Source organism: Papio anubis, chromosome 4 (genome assembly GCF_008728515.1).
Source record: "Papio anubis isolate 15944 chromosome 4, Panubis1.0, whole genome shotgun sequence".
NCBI classification, from domain to species: domain Eukaryota; kingdom Metazoa; phylum Chordata; class Mammalia; order Primates; family Cercopithecidae; genus Papio; species Papio anubis.
The window spans coordinates 23,408,102-23,427,943 of NC_044979.1; the positions used below are offsets into that span (position 1 = coordinate 23,408,102).

The 19,842-nt window shown below is 46.5% G+C and overlaps 1 protein-coding gene across 8 annotated transcripts in view; it reads left to right on the forward strand.

The window, feature by feature from the left end:
* Positions 1-19,842, forward strand: part of WDR91 (WD repeat domain 91) — a 133,105-nt gene that overhangs the window by 110,601 nt on the left and 2,662 nt on the right. For all 8 annotated transcript variants that reach the window (XM_031665897.1, XM_009203908.4, XM_021936301.2 and 5 more), the window contains 8 exons: positions 5,901-6,059; positions 7,707-7,900; positions 9,007-9,157; positions 10,408-10,502; positions 10,681-10,849; positions 14,679-14,787; positions 15,579-15,691; positions 16,967-17,164. In XM_031665897.1, coding sequence (XP_031521757.1) covers positions 5,901-6,059; positions 7,707-7,900; positions 9,007-9,157; positions 10,408-10,502; positions 10,681-10,849; positions 14,679-14,787; positions 15,579-15,691; positions 16,967-17,164 — 1,188 coding nt within the window. The remainder of the gene's footprint in view (positions 1-5,900; positions 6,060-7,706; positions 7,901-9,006; positions 9,158-10,407; positions 10,503-10,680; positions 10,850-14,678; positions 14,788-15,578; positions 15,692-16,966; positions 17,165-19,842) is intronic.

The window sequence follows — 19,842 nt, forward strand, 5'->3', positions numbered from 1 at the left end:
ATCAAGGCAGTGCCAGACCTCACACCCCGGTCTCCTGACCCAAGGGATTGCCTTCCCCTGCCTGCACTCCTGTGCCAGTTCTCTGAAGTCTGTGATGCTTCCTGGGTGAAGTAGTAGATCTGATGACAGGAAGCAGGCTTTGAAGAGTCTCCCTCTTTTCTCATAAATTTCCTATGAACTCATGAGGGCTTATGACTATGTTTTGGTGGCTCAAGTGTGGGTTCAGGCAATTAGAATTTTGAATTTTTGGTGATACAAAAATAGTGTTTGGCTAAAGAGTAAATCAAGAATTACCTCTGAATCCATGCATTTTGCCTACAAGTTGGTATTTGCTGATTCTGCAAAGGATTTTCACTATTTCTTACTTTTATGGAAAACTGCAAGTGGATTTTTTTTTTTTATATCAGCTTACGTCCCAAACAGCCAAGGGTCCTACTGACTAGTTTAACTAGCAGACGTTGTCAGAATTCATTGCTTTCAGAAATGCCTGCAGACTGTTTATTGCTTGTGTAGGGACACTTTCTCTTTGAGTGCATTATTAGTTGCAGTCATAGTCTGTGGCTTCTTCTCTTACCAGCCTCGGCTTGAGACCAGTTGCAAGTGGCACAGCAGTTTGGGGCTGCTTGCTGTACCCAGGGAGGTAGGGGTCTGCCTCAGGCTGCCATTGGAATACAGCACTTGGGCTGGGTATTGTTGAGCTGGAGACACTGAGCAGGACACTGGATCAGAAAGAGCATGGGCTTTGGGGCCAGGCAACTTTACGTTTAGCTCTGGCTCCTCGTTTTTCATTGGTGCTCAGATTGCTTAAACTCACCCCAGTTTGCTTGGGATGATAATAATAGTATTTACTCCCCAGGGAAGGATGAATTGAGTGGCTAGAAGAAGAGTGCTTGGCAGAAGGTCAGCACTCAGTAAACGTTGGTAGTAGAAGTTATATTCCTGCAGGCCCTGGCCTATGTTAGTTCTGGGACCTAAAGTGCCATTAATGCAAAAAAAACTATAATCTTAGCAGCCATGAGGGTTCAGGCAGTTAAAACTCAATCATGGTTACTCCTATGAATATTTTTCTGAAATTCAAATCTTAAAGTTAGAATTCCAGTTCTGTGGAATGTGGCCGAGTAAGCTGTACTGCTTGCTTTCTGGATCTCTCACTGTGCAACATTTTGTAAGTTTAATAAGTGACATGTGGAATGTTGAGTCCTTTGAAATGAGCTTGGAATTATGAAATTCAATTTCATTAACTGGAAAGAAAACATAGAGACAGCTTCTGTGGGAGTAAGCTGTGGCCATACTGTATGTGGTTTGGAACTGTGTGTCACATGGTGAGGTTGAAATGAGATTGGAAATTACTTGTGCAGTTTACAGCTAAGCAATGGGGATAAGAATGTGTGATTTGCAGTAAAACATGCCTTACCTTTCCTCTAAAATATAATGGAACAAAGATTGGGTCACTGTGTGGTATGTTAACAGAGCAGTTTGTAGTTCTTCAGTGAAGATGAAAGATATCTCTAATCTAAAAAACCCAATAGTCAGGTCACTTGTTTTTTATTAGTGGTAGATGAGTCAGATTCAGCATTAATGTTTCACTTCTAAAAATAACTAGTAGATTTGAGGTTCAAGAAAATCACAGAATTTTAGAGTTAGAGGGAAGCTCGAAGGTCATCTGGCCCACCTTCTGCTGAGTATAGGAGTACACTGTCTGGATTGATTGCCTCCTAAGATGCAGTGCTCACTGCTTGTCAAAGCAGGAACATATGCATGTTAGAAAGCTATTAGAAGAAACTTCTTTATGACTTTTCCTCACGGATCTTAGCTTAGCCCTTTGGAGCTACATAGAATAATAAGGCTTATTGTATAGAATGATTCTTCCTATGTTTTCCATGCTAAGCACTCTTGTTCATCCTCCCTTCAACTCCCACCTCAACTGTTTGTCCCTATGGCATGATTTCCCCTCACATCCTGGGCCCCCTGCTCTGGGGGGACATTCTAATGTTTCAATCCCACTATTACAATTAATGCCCAAATTTGAGTGTACGATTCCAGATGCTCTCTCACAGATACTAAATGCACGGCATGGAAGGATCACTTCCTGCCATTTTGATGATATACTGCTTTGAACTCAGTACACAATGGCACTGGTTTTTAAATAAGCCACATTGCTTTATTAGTGTAGATTAAACATGTCATCTTTTTTCCTTGCTACTACCACACCAGAGCCCTTCTTTTTTTTGTACTGTTAAAGAATAAGCACACACACAAAAAATAGGCTGTATTTTATTGTTAAATTAGCAATATTGTAAAAATGATTAGACTTTCCTATCTTAAATATAATTTATAGAGAGCGTTGTAAATTTTGCTCACATCAGCATTTTGTCTGCTTGTAATTGGTTGCTGTACCTGTTTTCATTATTACTGAAACGTTCATAGCATTATTCTTGTAAAATAGATGGCAAAATAAATGCAAAATAGATTGCTTTTATATTGAAAGCCTGGCAAATACTCTCCAGGCTTTCAATATGAGTCTGGAGGCAATTTTTTTTTTTTTTTTTTGTGGTAATAACTGCAAAACTACACTTCCCAAGCCCTTCTAGGATCTCTAATTACAATAGCCAGGGAAGTCACATCCATAGCAGGCTTGCCTGGGCTGCTGCTTGGCTCACACAGCCTGTAGTTTGTACTCCATCCTTCCCGTCAGCGATAATTCTGCTCCTTTTACACCCACTTGGTGAGCCGTGGAAATTACCTCATTATAGAGATAATCTTTAATCGGCTGTAATGTAAGGCAAGCAAAGCATCCACAAACTTCTGTGTTTGTGACTCTTATTAATGTCAAATTACCTCCCAGTTACTGAGAAGTAAGTGGTCACAACCACTGCCCTGAAGGTTTTTCCCAAGGATCTTGACAGGAAGGGGAAAGCCTGTCTTTCTTTCTGGGATTTCTGTGGTATGAGGGCCTGTTTTCTGGGTAACTTTGTTTAGCTTCAGGTGAGAACAAATTACTGGAACTTGTTTCCTGCTCCGTCTGGATGGCTGCCATCCTGGTAAGCTCTGTGAGGCTCTGGAATCCCTCCTGACCTACTCAGTCCACTGGAAATTAATGGGTATCAACTTATGTCTATCTCCAGAGTGAGAAGGTCAAATGATAAGACAGAGGTTACCATGTCTCTCTTGAACTGTAGGAGTCAGGTAGATTATGACAGAATATACTTTAGACTATTGGGATGTTCTATTATTTGAAGCCAGCGGTTAAAGACTATTTTGAGGGTTGCACTTAAAATGAAATAAAACTTTCAATTAACAGTTACTTCATCTGTCCATCAGTCCATCCATTTGTCTATTTAGCCAGTCATGAATGAGTGCCCAGCTTATGTGAGGTGTGGTGCTGGGTGCTAAGGTTACAAAGATGTGTAAGGTGGAGTCACAGTAGTAGAAGCTTCCAGAAGGGTGCGAGCTTCTCTTTGTGCAAGTGTCATTGTCCAGAGAGTACACAGTTCTGCTGACGTCTTTCATTCTCTCCAGCTCTTTACCCATACGCAAGTGCTTGGCCATAATTGTATGGATTTGTTTGAAGGTAATGACTTACATTGCATTGTGACTTTACCCCTTTTTCCTTTGTTTTGTCTTGTTTTTTTTTTTTTTTTTAGCTTTTTATTTCTGAAAAATTAACAGTTGCCAGTAAGCCTTCATTTGTTTATGTACATTTGTGGCTAGACACAAATTGGCCTTCACCTACTTATTAAAAAGTTTTGTGGACAATTGCATTCACCAGCTTTTAATATATTACTATCTTCTTCTTCTTCTTCAGTGACTAACATAGATTTAAGGAGAAAGGAGAACTTCTCTCTCCTCTTCTTTAAGCAAAATCTGATAGGTCATGCGTAGGTCCATCACTCTCTTGGCATAAACTGCCCTATCATTGTAAAGGCAGTTCTTCTTCTCTGTACCAGATGCCTTCCTTGCTATCTTGACTTGTGAAGGAAGTATTACTTTTGTACTTCTCAGTGTTTTATTGTTTGCTCTTGCTGGGGAAGTGTTACAAGTGGCTTTCAAATCAGCGAGAGGAATTTGAAACCACCTCCTTCCATCAATATTCACCAATTGAATTGAGCACTCTTTACTGTTGCTGAAAAAGGAAAAAACACCATTTATCCAGTGGAGGGGCTGAATAAGGCAGGAAGGGGCCTATAAAGTGCCTGTCTCCCTCTGTAACAGTTCCCACCTTTGTTTCCAAGGCAGAGTCCCCCTGTGACCCATGTACAGCGTGGCATACATGTAGCAGCGCAGAATGTGGCAGTGGCACCTCCTGGACTGTGATGTGACTGTTCGGTGTTTGCATTTTCAGTGATTTGTTCTTATGGGGGTTTCAGAGCCTTGTCTTGAAACAGGACACGACACAACTGCCTACCACCTCCCCAGATCTTGGCCTTGACAGCCAACTCCAACAGGCCACCTCCCCACTCCATCTCTCTGAAACTCTCTGAGGAGTGGACATTACCTCTCCGTGGCTTTTGTCCTCCCAGGACCCATACACAATTGTTATTGACACAGTTCTAATACTTGGAATTAAATGTGTTTGTGGCGGATTGAGACAGGTTTACCACCTTTTCTTGATTCACGGAAGTACTTGGAGTTTATAAACAGGCCAAAAATAGCAAATACCCTGCAGGTTAGCCATGGTTTGGTTCCAGGTAAGCTAATAGTCCTTTAAAATTTTCTTTCTTAACTGTTCCCATGGCTGCAGGATTCCAAGGACTCCATGTCAATCATTTTAAATTGTTTACTGTTGACATAAAAAATAACAAGTAGAAGAACTGGAAAGCAGTAGGTAGACTTTGATTGAGTTTCTTCTCTTCACTTAGGGCTTGTGTAGAAATGGTTTCTCAAGAAGACTGGTCTCAAACCTGAGTGGCTGTTTGCATTCATATCTCTTGGCTAAAAGTGTAAAAACTGAGGGTGAGGGTGTTTGAACATCACAATTTGTGGGTATACACCCGGAAAAAGAGAGCCCTGCACAACAGTCTGGAAAGGTGCGGGGTGGCAGCTCCTTTTAAGAGTTCCTAGATTAAGAATAGAGACTTCTTCTGTCTATGTGCGTGGGGTGGGGATGATCAAATTCATTCCCTCTTGTTATAACTTAGTTGACCCTATCACTCTTGTTATGAAAAGGAGCCAGAAAATACCAGTTTATTTCCTGTCCAATTTATCTTTCTTAATGTTCCTTGGGTTTTCAACAATTTTGGTTAAGAATTTCTGGTTTTCTAGTAATCATTTTAAAACATCTCAGTATTTGTTAATATTAGCTGTTTAGTCCACACTTGGCCCAAAACAAGAGAGGGTACTGTGTTCCATTTCCCTCCAGAGGCGATTGCTTGTTGCATAAATAATTTTTGATTGCCCAAATATATTGTTGCTTGTAAATGTGTATAACACCAAGCATAGGCCCCGGCTTTCCTTAGTCATCACTTAGTAAGTGCTGGCGCTTCCCCGTCAACTAGACTAAATTGTTCCGATTAGATCAAGATGACATCTCCCTCCAGATGAGAGATACTGCAGGATGAGGATTGCAGGTGACCTGTCCTCTTAACAGGTAGAGGACAGAAAGGAGGAGGTCATAGCAGGGGCTGACTATGACCTTACCTACCTAGTTAAGCCAACACCATTTTAACCACCTGCCCCCAACCCACCGTGCCCCCCCCCACCACCCCCCTGCCCTGCCCACTGCCTCCCCCCCGTGTCCCCTCCTGCCCACTTCCTCCCCGCCCCCCGCCTGCCCAGGGCTGACCTTACCTGGGAGCTGTAGGGTAGAGGAGCCACTCCCTGGTTCTTGCTGCTTTCCTGGCATGCTTATCATGGCCTAGGCAGATGGGAAGAGACTTCACAGCCAGCTTCTTTTCCTCTAGGGCACGAAGGGAAAGGACCCGATGTCAGGAGCCAAGGATGGGAAGAGCCTCCTCAGCGGGCTGGCCACTGGGGAGTCCGGCTGGTCACAGCACCGGCAGCGGCGCCTGCAGGACCACGGCAAGGAGAGGAAGGAGCTTTTCTCCACAACCACTTCCCAGGTATGGGGTTGTCCTGAACACCCCTGGGGACACTCACGCAGCTACTGAGGAGCACTGTGGAGGGCCTCCTCTTCTCTCCTCTGAGTCTGCTGCTGTGCGGAGTGTGCTTTTGCCTAATTGGTTTTAATGGCTTGTATTTTCGTTGTTTGGGTTCATCATTTGCCTGGCTCTTCTATGGTCCATTTCTCCCATGCGCATTTCCCTAAGTAGGGGCCAGAAAACGCAGGCCTCTGGAAGTGCTCCCAGAAGATGACTTCTGTGATTAAGCTGGCTTGGGAACCTTTGCATACTCATCCTTCCCTTAGGTTAATTGTGCTTAGCAGCCTGTCCTGGGCTCCTGGAGACCTGGTTCTCTCGGTTCACCCAGTTACTCAGACTTGCTTGGTCACAGGATTCCTTTCTCTTGTGCTACCTGAGGCCCAGCTGCCTGCATTGCTGCACTGAGGGTCATGTGCCCACACAGTGGGAGGCTGTGGCCCAGGCCCTTCTGTGCTGAGCCCTGGGCTCTGGGGACTCCCCTCATTGGCCAGTGTGGGCCATGACCTGCTCTTTGTGGCATTACAGCTGCTTCTGCTTCTGCCAGATACTCCTGATTGATGGCAAAGTCTAAGGTGTTTACTGGTTCTCTTGCTCAAGTCACCTTCTTGACCATTTATCTCATAACCGAGGCTATGTGCCTGTTTTAAAGGCATTTCCTCATTAACAGCCCACTACTGTGGTGACAGCGGACCCTTAAGGCTCAGATTATAAGTTCTGGCATTTCAAGATTCAAGATGTGCTTGGGGGCCAGCCACAGCCCCATAAAGTCTGAAGATCCTCTGTTACTATTTTTTATTGTTGAACTCCTCCTCCAGCCTCTCTGAGGAAGCACTTGCAGGAGCATCCGGACCCCAGGGCTGGTAGAGAGTGCCCTGGCCGATGCCCCCAGCCTGGATTGTGTCTGGGTGAGCACCAGATGGTAGCCAACACCTGCTGCCCCAGGGATGCAGAGACTGGGCAGCCTTGAACCGCCAGTGGCTCTTGGGTCTCTGTCTTTCTTACTGGCCAGTTGTGTCTGTTTCTTAGTTTCTCAGTGCCCACCTCCCAGGAGGGCTGGTGGGCCTAGGGGTGTACTGGAAAGGGGCCGGGCTTACCTGTCACCCACCCAGCTTCACATCCAGTTTCTCCCCCTTGTCAGCCGTATGACTTTGGGCAAGAGATTTGGCTTCTCTTTCAGTCTTTTAGTTTCCACAGCTGTAAAATGGGGAAAATAATAGCATCTCTGTTCGAGGAGGACTAAATGAGAGAAATCTGTAAAATGCTCAGTGTGGTGTGTGGCCTGCACCACACATCCTCCCCCCTGGCCTGTTGTCCAGGCAGATGTGTGTCCTGGGTCCCATCAGCTGTGTCACAGAGAGGCCACAGCCCCCTTTCCTTCAGCGGGGACTGTGTGGAGCGAAGTCTCCAGGAAGGGGCTGTCAGGGGGGCAGGCCCTGCACCCTCCTGGGGTGAGTTAAGCACTACCCTCGCAGGTCAGAGCTCTCCTCTCCTCTCTAATTACCGAGAGCCCCGCAAAATGCTGCAGCCTAGGCCTAGTCCCCCTGTGGTGTATGCCCTGGTGTGGGGGACCCTTTCCTGGCTGACTTGTCCCCGCCCTGCTTGTGACAGTGTGCAGAGAAGAAACCAGAAGCCAGTGGCCCAGAGGCCGAGCCCTGTCCAGAGCTCCACACGGAGCCAGTGGAGCCACTGACTCGGGCGTCCTCGGCAGGCCCTGAGGGTGGAGGAGTCCGCCCTGAGCAGCCCTTTATTGTGCTGGGACAGGAGGAGTACGGGGAACACCACTCATCCATCATGCACTGCAGGTGGGTTGGGCCTGGGGCCAAGGAAACCCTGGGAAGCTCAGATTTTCAGGCAGCACACGTGGAGGTGTGGCCAGCAGGAGATGGCAGAGAATGGGGGCTTGGACGAGGGCCACAGTCATGGCTAAAGAGTCATGGGAGTTGCTTGGAGCTGCCAGTGGACTGGTCAGCCCATCTGCCCTTTGGTTTTTTTTTTGTTTTTTTTTTTTTTTGAGACAGAGTCTTGCTTTGTCGCCTAGTCTGGAGTGCAATGGCACGATCTTGGCTCACTGCAACCTTGCCCTCCCAGGGTCAAGCGATTCTTGTGCCTCAGCCTCCCAAGTAGCTAGGACTACAGATGCCTGCCACCACACCCATCTAATTTTTATATTTGTAGTAGGGACAGGGTTTTACCATGGTCTGAAACCTGGTCTGAAACCATGGTTTCACCATGGTCAAGCCTGGTCTTGAACTTCCCGACTTCAAGTGATCTGCCCATCTCAGCCTCCCAAAATGCTGGTATTACAGGCGTAAGCCACCACACCCGGCCTCTCTGCCCTTTCCAATTGTGTTTTTCTCAGTTTTAGGAACAATTTACCCTACTTTAGCCCCCCAAACTCACTCAATTTTAATTTGCTTTATGTTGGTACTTTTAGGTAAATACCTGATTTGTAATTTACCGTTTGTAAGTTTTTACTTAAGCACAGTAAAAACCTTTCAAGAACAAACCCTAGTGGGGCATAATTTTCAGCTGGTAGATGGGTTTCTCGTTTTGACAGCCCTGACAGCTCTTGGGACCCTTGGGCTGTTCTGGAGTGTGAGTCTGGAGGCTCTAAATCTCCAGAGACTGCAAGTGGCCCCAGGGCAGGGCCCTGCAACTCTTACTCACCGCTCTTTGCCCAGAATTGACCAAAAGGTCCACACATGGTTGGCACTTAATAAGTATTTCTTAGACAAACAAATGAATGAATATTTCCGGAAACAGTCTATACCAGTCCTTTGAATGTAGACCTCTAGGGATTGTTTTTTAAAAACAGTAAGGAAGTCAGGAAAGCGATCATCTTGGCATTAGCGGAAGAGGATGGGGACGGAGAAGCCAGCTGACAGGCCTCCCTTTTCTCTCATCTCAGAGTGGATTGCTCTGGGAGGAGAGTCGCCAGCTTAGACGTAGATGGGGTCATCAAAGTGTGGTCCTTCAACCCCATCATGCAGACCAAAGCGTCCTCCATTTCCAAATCGCCACTGCTGTCTTTGGAATGGGCCACCAAACGGGACAGACTGGTGAGTAATGGTGGCCTGTGGGGCCTGCTTTGCTGGCTCAGTGGAGGAATTCCCCAGGATTCTCCACCAGCTGAGTCAAGACAGCCAAGCCAGTTCCCCTCCCTTCTCTCCATTATTGGGGATTCAGGGACACACATCCAGGACTGGCCAGAAGGCTCCTGTTGTGGGAAGGCAGTGAGGTTACCAAATTGACATTGAAATGAGCTGCAGGGGGCCTGGAACACACGGCTTCTTCCTGTCTGTGGTGGTCTGCCCTGGCGACCACCTGCCAGACTGCTGTCCCCTCATCTGTCTGTGTTTCCAGCTGCAGTTTCAGTGAGCGCCCTCCCGTGCCAGGCCCCATGGGAAGTGGCTTCCGCTGGTGAGGGGCTGGTGTTCTGTTTTGTGGTTCCCATGGGTGTTATTGTCCGCAGGAATAGTACAGTGTTCTTCCTTCTGGATTTTAGATTTGAGATAGGACTTGTAGTTAAGGAGGTAAGATTGACTTGCTGTTTTTTCTTTTACTTCATTTGTGGGGATCATACCACATAGCCCAAGATGCAAACCCTGTTTTTCTATAATTTTTGGCAGCTGAAGGGATTACCCTCATAGATGAGGACCTCAGGGCTTGCCCTGTGCCAGCGCCAGTTTGCCAAGTGAATGCCAAGGTCACACCCTACCTAATATTCCTGGGAGACACCCTCAGACCTGGGCTGCTTCTGGCACTTTCTTCTGGCACTATTATTATCTTTGAAGCTTTTCACCAAATAAGTCACAAGTTCCTGAATGCAGGGATAGCCCCTTTTATTTTTTTTCTGGAGGTCTTTATAGACCCAGAGCCAGAGCTGTCCCCTGAAAAGGCAAATGGGAGTCACCCAGGCTCCGTGGCAGTCGAAGCCAGTATGCTGGGAGGGGGGCTGGGCAGACCAAGAGTGGGAAGGAAGGGTTCCAACAGCTGGGGTTTCAAACTGAAGAAAGGGAGGATCAGAGGGCCTCATTCACCAGCCGGAACAGGTGTGTCCATGGTGACACGTCTCTCCCATTCCACAGATACTTTTTGTGGTTTTGCTTAAAGTTCAAGGTCAACTCTCATGTCTTTGTTTAATTTTGAAATGAGGCTCATTTTAGCCAGATTTCCCCCGAACTGCCTGGATGCGTAGAGGAGGGGCCTCACCCCCGCAGCCTGCCCAGCCTCGCCCCCTCTGGAGATCCTCCCTGACTCAGCCTCACTCCATGCTATCCTTCCCACCTCACGCCCCTTGTCGTTCCAGCTCTTGCTGGGCAGTGGTGTGGGGACGGTGCGTCTCTATGACACGGAAGCCAAGAAGAATCTCTGTGAAATCAATATCAACGACGACATGCCCAGGTGAGCTGGAACCCACCCCCCACCATCAAGGCCGCAGGCTGCCAAGTGTGGTCCGCGGGGCTAGGCCTTTCTCGAGCCTTGTGCCCCATCTCCTGTGCAGGATCCAGCCTCAGGACCAAAGTGCACCCTCCCTCTGTGGGCAGGTGGAGGGTCTGACCCAGGCCCATGTGTGTTGCAGAATCCTGTCTCTTGCGTGCAGCCCCAACGGGGCCTCTTTCGTCTGTTCGGCTGCAGCTCTGAGCCTCACTTCCCAGGTGGACTTCTCAGCACCAGACATCGGCAGCAAGGGCATGAACCAGGTTCCTGGCAGGCTGCTGCTGTGGGACACAAAAACCATGAAGCAGCAGGTACGGGCCTGCCCTGTGGCTCTCTCTGGGGCCAGGCACACTCTCTGCATTCCCTTGGGTTTCTAAAGAGCCTCTTCTCTCTTTTTGCTTTGGTCTCCTCATATTTTTAATAAAGTTTTAAGTGTTGAAAAGTAGTGTACTCCAACTGGGCAGATTGTTAGTGACGTGTCATTCAGAATTGTGCCACAAACTTAGGAGCCGCACAGAACCTACCAGAGGGCCCCTGTGGTTGATTTTTTAGGAGAGGACTCGTGTCTCCCTCTGACATCCTGTTAACTTAGAATTGTATGAGAATTGTAGCAGCAGCAGCCAGCAGTAGCAAGGACACATGCAGATTCATAAGAAGTGAGGTGACCAGAGAGCCTGTGAACTTGCTCCCAGGGGACCTGGGCACCACCTTGGAGCCGAGGACCCCTTCCTTCAAGACAGTAATAGATGCTGTAGCTGCCACCCTGAGCCCCAGAGAGACTGAATGATGCTAAACTCACCTTCCAAGGCAGTGCTACTTCTTATTAAAATGATTTGTTTCACTGCTCACAAGTCATATGGCCTTTATGTTGAACACATTGTTTCCTAACGCTGCTGGAAACTCGAGGCTCCTACTTTCAGTTGGTTCCTGTTCCAGATGTTCAGTTTGTTCTGTTCTGCATCTGCCTGTAGAAGTGCTCTGTGTTCCCTTTGGGTCTCTCAGACCTCTCAGGCCTGTCAGGGTCGCACCCGAATTCTTGACCTCCACCCCTTGCCACATCCATCCCTCCCCTCATAATTTTCCTTACTTTGGCAAGTGTGCCTCATCTAGAAATTTGGGATCTTGGCCGGGTGCAGTTGCTCATACCTGTAATCCCAGCACTTTGGGAAGCTGAGGCAGGTGGATTGCTTGAGGCCAGGAGTTCAAGTCCAGCCTGGGCAATGTAGTGAGCCCTTGTCTCTACAAAAAATTTAAAAATTAACCGGGTGTGGTGGTGCTCACTTGTAGTCCCAGCTACTTGGCAGGCTGAGGCAGGAGGATTGCTTGAGCCTGGGAGGTGGAGGCTGCAGTGAGCTAATGTGGTGCCACTGCATTCCAGCCTGGGTGACAGAGTGAGACCCTGTCTCAAAAAAAACAAAACAAAAATTAGGGTTCTTCCCAGACCTGTCCTTTTCCCTCTGCTCACACAGTCCATCCATAAGCAAATGCTGCCAGTGTGTTTCCAGTCTGACCACTTCTCTGCATTTCCAGGGACATACTCCAGACCTATCTCTTGTGCCCCTCTCTGCCCACTGTCCTCTCTACCGGTTTAATTCAATTCCTCTTAGTTCGTAGCATCTTGTATTTTCCTCCAAAGCTCTCATTACAATTTGTAATTATGTGTTTACTTGTGATTTTCAAGGTTTTAATTAAACATTGAATACATACAGAAGCATATTGAAATCATATGTGTATAGTATAATGAGAAGAAAAGCAGTACAGTGAGCACCCGCAGACCCATCACAGTTTATAGAGAGCATCACCAATACTTTTAACTCTTGTGTAGCCCTTCCCAATCTTGGTCTTTTTCCCTTCCAGAGAGAACCTGTCTTGAATTTTGTCATACTGATGTCTTTTTTTTTTTTTTTTTTGAGACGGAGTCTTGCTCTGTCACCCAGGCTGGAGTGCAGTGGCACAATCTCGGCTCACCACAACCTCCACCTCCTGAGTTCAAGCAATTCTTCTGCCTCAACCTCCCAAGTAGCTGGGATTACAGGCACCCAACACCACATCCAGCTAATTTTTTGTATTTTTAGTAGAAATGGGTTTCACCATGTTGGCCAGTCTCGAACTCCTGACCTCGGGTGATCCACCCACCTCAGCCTCCCAAAGTGCTAGGATTATAGGCGTGAGCCACTGTGCTCTACCTGCCTTACATTTTAAAAATTACTTTACCATGTTATTACATATCCCTAAACAACCAAATTTTTGTTTTGTGTGTTTTCTGACTCCATATAAATAGAACCACAGTATATGTGTTTTTCTAGAATAGCTTCTTGTATTCCAGGCTGAACACTGCTTCCCTAACCTTGTGACTTGCTTCATCCTCTGGCTGCCTTTGCTGAGACCGGGACATTACCTCTCCATGTAATTGGCATTCCTCTGTTGTCTTTTCTCTCTGGCTGCTTTTAAAATCTTCTTCTCTGGCTCCCTGGGTGTGGATTTTCTGGTTTTTAAGTTTTAAAATTTATTTTTTTAAAGTTCTGCTTGGGATTTGTTTTCTGAATCAGAGGATTTATGTCTTTGTTCAATTCTGGAAAATTCTCAGTCATCATTTTTTCCAGTATTGCGGTTCTCTGATCATCTCTTGCCTTCTGAACCTCCCATTCCATATGTGTTAGAACTTGCCTCTTCCTCTTTTTTGTTTCACTTTGCGGCATTCTTGATAAGAGTTTCTTCAGTCTATCAGTTTGCTAATCTCTCCTCTACTATACCTAGTCTTCTGTTTCATCTATTTATTAGGATGGTAATTTAAATTATTGTATTTCTCATTTTTAGAGGCTCAGCTTCATTTTTTAAAACCTTTGTTGTGTTTATAGTCTCTCATTTTTACCCATATTTTCAATTCCTTATTTTATTTTGTTGAACAATTGAATGTGCTTGTATGTTGTGCGTTATAAATCTAATGTCTGAAGTTTTTGGGTCTAATTCTGCTCTGTTTCTGTGGGTGCTGGCTCCTTTTGCCTTATTTTCCTGTTTCTTATGAATTGTGATCATGGTGTTTCTTGGGCTAGTATCTCTGAGAGTATTTTGAGGTTTGGGTTGGAGGTACATTTCTTTGGATTTGCATTAGTTTTTGCCAGGGCTAGTTTGTGGTTATGAATTTGCAGGGAGGTAAGTTTTCTTGTTATCCCTTTCTGTGAAGTAGGTTTATTTCTAGTTCATTCCTGCACTGAAGGTATAGCTCTTTGGAGTCCCAGCTCCGTGTGACGCTTTCTTTTTTTTATTTTTTATTTTTCTTTTTTTTTGATTATACTTTAAGTTCTAGGGTACACGTGCACAACGTGCAGGTTTGTTACATATGTGCGGTTTCTTATCGTCTGACCTTGGGCAGGTCACACATTGTTGTCTCCAGGCTCCTGAGCTCTTCATGGGAAGCAGAATGGGAACTTGAGTCACCTGGATCTGATTAATGCCCCATAATGAAAGGCAGCTTTGGAGTGCGCTAGTTCTCTGCATTCTTGCTTTCTCTTAGTTTTGGCCCTAGAGGATTCTTTTATTTGCCAGCTCAGTACTCTGTGTGTATTTTAAATAACATTCTATCTTGCATTTGTAATTTCAGGAGGATTATTTAGGGTTCCCAGGGTTCCATATTGTTTGAAATGATAATGTTCATTCATTATGTAATTATTAGATCTTATGTTCTATGAGGTGGTTTTGTTTGCTACTATATTTCTAAGTGTTTGTATGGGGAGCCATAGGGCAGGTTTATTAGTGTTGTCTGTCATCAAAGGTGGTTGACGAAGTGTTATTTTCTGAGAGCAATAAGACTTTTCAATGAGAATTTGCTTGGAGTGCATTCTGGTGAAGTGTAGGTTGCTAAGATATGTATTATTTATTTTATAATGGAGCAAGCATGGATTATTATCTATCTATGGAAACCAGAATAGGCACAGAGACCTTGTTCTCAAAAGAGCACAGAAGGTCACTGGCACAGCACTTTGGCAAAGGCTCAGATCTTTCTGATTACGTAAATTTCCAGATTACATAAGGGAGGAGCTGGTGGAAAACCCAGTCTGGGGCACCTGTCTGCATTGGAATAAGCAGCATGCCTGGGCTGAGTGAAGATCTGCTACTGGCATTTTTGTTTTGTTTCAATAGCTCCAGTTCTCCCTGGATCCAGAACCCATCGCTATCAACTGTACAGCCTTCAATCACAACGGGAACCTGCTGGTCACAGGGGCAGCTGATGGCGTCATCCGGCTGTTTGGTATGCAAGTGTGCTCATAGCAATCCTTGATATCTCCTTAGATGTCCCAGGCATTTTTTTTTTTTTTTTTTTTTTTACCAATGTTGGATTTTTTTTGCCAGCTGGGCCAGAGGCTTTTGCAAAACCCTGACTTCAGATGCATGTACTAGAGCTTAACTTTGGTCAGCGTTTTCAAAACACCCACGATAATAGACATGGGAGGGGGTGGAGCTCAGCGGTCCTTGAGTCTTGAGTTGTTCCATCTGAGTCCTTGTCACCCATGTGAAATACAGGAGGGCACACAAGAGTACTGCCGTCCTACCCACTTGCTGTGGGTAGTTCCTTCTCAAAAGCGTCAGAACAGGGCTCCTTAACCAGAGGCGTACATCAGAATCACCTGGCATGCTGTGCACAAATCCTCAGGTTGGGTTCTGTCCCCAGGAGACATCCCCAGAGCCTGGGCTGGGGAAAGGCAACTGTATCTTTAAGGGATTCCCAGGGCGCCCATGGGGAAGTTACAGAGGGTAGTTTCTTGGGTGTCTTGCTAGACTTAGGGCTCTCCAGATGAGTTCCCCCCAGGGAGTCCTGAGCCTCGCTTCTGACCTGGTGAAAGAAGCTGCCTCTGAGGCTCAGAAGCAGCCTGACATCTTGGGCAGGGGCAGCTTTATGATGCTCACTGGGTCCTGGGTGCCTGCCCTTGGCCTCAGAACAGCTGTCAGCCTGAGTAGAGGGTGAGGGGGCCTCCTGCTGCAGGCAGATGCCTTCTTCAGAGCCCTGGCCAGGATGTGAGTGACGGTGTCTCATTGCCTCAGACATGCAGCAGCACGAGTGTGCGATGAGCTGGAGGGCCCACTACGGGGAGGTCTACTCTGTGGAGTTCAGCTATGATGAGAACACCGTGTACAGCATCGGCGAGGACGGGAAGGTATGCAGCCACAGGATTCAGATAAGAGAGCACTGGGATGACATGTGGGCCGGCTGCAGGTTGTGGTCATACCTGTTATTAGCTCTGCCACCTGGGGCCTCTTTTTGCAGCTTTGTTATCTGTAGAATAGGGATAAACTAGTAATTCGTCTTACAATCTTTGTGAGGTTTCAGTGAGTTCAGCGGGAGTTGGCTATCCTTATGAAAGGAAATACCAAAAATGACTTATCTTACCATAGATGGATCTGTGGGGTCTGGATTTAGGGCTGAGTTTGCTTTGATGGGCTTGGTAATGAGTGATCCCAGGACCACTCATGGATGTGTAGAGTTTGCTGAGTGGCTGGGGACAGCTTCTTAGATGCCTACAGACCCCAGCAGAGCCCAGAGATGTAAGAAGGAAGCCAGAAAAAAAGGAAAAGTAAATGCCCCTGGTAGATTCCCTCTGTGGAGGGTTAGGAACTAGGAATAGTGACCACCTCAGAAGGGGAGCTGGCAGGGGCAGAGGTGTGAGAAGGACGCCATTTCCATGTGTGCCTGCCTGGACCTTTTGGATTGGACACTGTCTTTTTATCTCTTGAAAGGAGTAACTACAAAATAAATTCTTCATTTGAAAAGTTTGGGAAGGGATGTTGACATTAAAGCTCGACTTCCTTCTTATGTGGGATGCTCAGTGAAGAGGTGGTCACAGCCAAGTAACCTGTCCATGGGGTAGGCTAAGGGATGATGTCTGCTGTGGTAAGGAGCTGAGTTTATAATGGCATCGCCCAGTGTTCAGTTGATTGTATGCCTGAAACACTGGAAATATATGTGGAATGTGTCCTCTGTACCTTGTTCCTAGGACAGAAAAATCTAGTTGGGTCTAACTCTGATGATGATGATAATAATAATAATAACAACAACAGGTCACTCGAAGCATTCCTCCTGCTTGAGAGACCAGGAATCCAGGCAAAGCCACTTGCTGTCCCTTTTCCTCTCCTAGGGTCAGGCCAGAGGGAAAGAGAAGGGTTGGACTTTGATGTGAAGTTGCTGCCTCTTTTTCTAGATTTTCTTCCCTAAAAAATGCTTAAATCATGTTGGCCAGAGATAGGACTTGTAGACCTGTCACCTGCTTTTCTGCCTCTGGCACTTGAAAGGCTCTTCAAGGATGTCAGCATTGTGGCTGGGGGGGGTGGGCCGCCCTCTCCAGCCTCTGCTCTGGGGTGGGTTCTTGCTCTTCCTTGAGGCCTGCATTGGCTGGCTCTGCTGAGAGCATCCTGCTTGTGCCCTGTGACTGCAGTTCATCCAGTGGAACATCCACAAGAGTGGCCTCAAGGTATCCGAGTACAGCCTGCCCTCAGACGCCACGGGCCCCTTTGTGCTATCTGGATACAGCGGCTACAAGCAGGTTCAAGTCCCCAGGGGCCGACTCTTCGCTTTTGACTCGGAGGGCAATTACATGCTGACATGTTCTGCCACAGGCGGCATCATCTACAAGGTAACTGGTGGTTGGGGGTGGGAGGTGGTGGTATCATGGTGGGCAGGGATTCCTCCCTGGAGGTCTGGGTCATGTCTGCTGAGCGTGGCCCTCTGTCCCCGAGCTGCATGGCTGTGGAGATGCCTTTGACAAAGGATAGGCAGCGCCTAGAGCGGGGGTGTCCAATCCTTTGCCTTCCCCGGGCCATGTTGGAAGAAGAATTGTCTTGGGCCAATTCTTCACACTTCTTCTTAGTGTTAGTGGGCTAACACTAGTGATAGCTGTTGAGCTAAAAAAAAAAATCGCAAAAAAAATCTCATAATGTACTTACAACACAAATTTGTGTTGGGCCTCATTCAAAGCCATCCTGGGCTGCATGTGGCCCGCAGGCTGCAGGGTGGACAAGCTTGGCCTAGAGCCTCCTTGCTGCAGGCCTGGCCAGGGCTGCTTTGCAGCTCAGGTGGATAGAAAAGATGGCATTGGGGCATGAGACCCCTATTCTCTCTGCTCATCCTTGACCAGATTCTGCCCTTTCTCTGCCTTCTTTCCTTAGGAATAGCCTGTTATAGAAATCACTCAGGAGTAGGGAGAAGAGTTGGGGAGTGTTGGGATGGAGGAACATGCCCCCAACCAGGTCCCAACTAGGTTGTTTATTTTAGTACTCTAATCTGGTATAGATTTATTAATTTATTGAATGTCCCGTGGGTCAAGTATATTCCAGTCCAGGTTTTTAAAAAAAGTTTTAAATTTTTAATTTTTGTGGGTACATCCATAGGTATATGTATTTATGGGGACCATGAGATGTTTTGATTCAGACATGCAATGTGAAATAAGCACATCATGGAGAATGGGGCATTCATCCCCTCAAGCATTTATCCATTGCATTGCAAACAATTCAATCACACTCTTGATTTTAAAATATACGGTTATTATCGACTACGGTCACCCTGTTGTGCTATCAAATAGTAGGTCTTATTCAGGTCTTATTCATTCTTTTTATTTTATTTTAATTTTGTACCCATCCAGTCCATGTTAGAGACAGAAATTTGAGGGCATGATTTGTCAAGCCATAGTGTAAGTTGTCCACATTGTTTTCTGCCCCCTCTTTACACGTTTGTTTTAGCTCTTAAGTCAGAGCTTATTTCATGTATTTTTAAGTGTCTTCTGTTTCACTGGTGTCACCTAGACAAATGATGGGGATTTGTGTCGTAGCCTAAGCTTCTGTGTCTGGTGTCGAGTGGGTCCATTCTCAGCCTGTGTGATACTTTTCAGTTATTTGCCCAGTGGTGGTGTTTGTGTAGGATCAGAGTCCTTCAAGGTGGGATATTCTCACCAGCTCTTGCTGCCACAGCTCATTGACCAGTCAAGGGCATGTGTTTTGGATGGCAATTTTGTGCTGGGCATTGGACCAGGCACTGTGGAGTGTATGAAGGACATATAGAATATGATCTCTGCTCTTTTGGGGTGCACACTCAGAAAGAGACACAGTAACAACAAAGGAGAGCAATGCGGAGTTGAGCAGCTCAGGGAGAAGAAAGCTGTCTCAGTGGGGACTGTGTCCTTGCGGGAGGTGGGAGGCTGTGGATTGGAGGCCTTGGAACCGGGAGGAGAGGACGAAGAGGAGTTGTTGGGTAGATGGAGAAGAAAGCAGGTCTTGGGGCCCCACATGGGCAGAGGTGAGCAAGAGCTCACAGTGAGGCAAGGGGCACTGCCCGTGCTGAGGTGGGAAGTGGGAGCCTCCTAGACTGTAATCTGAAGTGTGCACCGCAGGACCTGCGCTCGCTGTGGGTTAGGCTCCTCTTTTCTGTGGAGCATGATTCTGTCAGTTGCCCTTGCCCTTTCCTTCAAAATTAGCTCCATCATTTCTCATAACTGATATTTCCCAATGGAGACACTAAAACGCTTTCCGTTTACAAGCCTGCTCTTATTTTATTCTCCAGAGGTTTGTTTTTGTTGCATTTTTGGTGGGCTGTTCAGTACTTTGCTCTCTGTATGGATATATGTGTGTATGTGTTTTATTTTTAGTCATGCAGCCTTTGTCATTTGATCTGATCAGTTCATATGATTGGCAGTCAGACTTGCTGTATGACCAATTAGTTGGTGGAAAGATTTTCCTCTGTAGAATTCTTTGAATGTGAATAATGAGATCTAATTATTTAAGGAATATATTGAACTTCAGGTCCCACTTTTATAATCTATAAACAATGTAATTTATGGTTTTTGTAAGTGTTTTCTCCACGATGGCTGAAGACTGCGTTGTCTCCTGCTCACAGTTGCTATACATAGTGGTACTGATAAGAATTCGGTTCGCTCCCAGCTTCCCCTTCCCCGTTAGTGCCCTATCGCACAGGATCGCTGGCTAGCTAGTGCCGGGGTTCAGAGAGCCATGTTTCCGCACTAACTGAAGGCTCCCCTGCGCCAGCACTGTTCTGGGTGTGGCAGGCTGGCTGAGGCCCTACTCCCCTGCAGCTTGCATTCCCCGGTATGGGAGTGAACCTTCAACCAATAAGCAGATTCATGAGCACATGTCAGGTAATGAGAAGTGATGCTGTAGTGAGAACAACCAGTGTGCGTGCAAGCAGCACCAGCCCACAGCAAGTTCAAGGCAGCAGAGAAAATGCCTTATTTTAAAGAGCTGCTCAGGGACTTGTTTTCCACTTCAGATGGACCACCTGTAGTTGGGAAAGTGAAAGCATTTC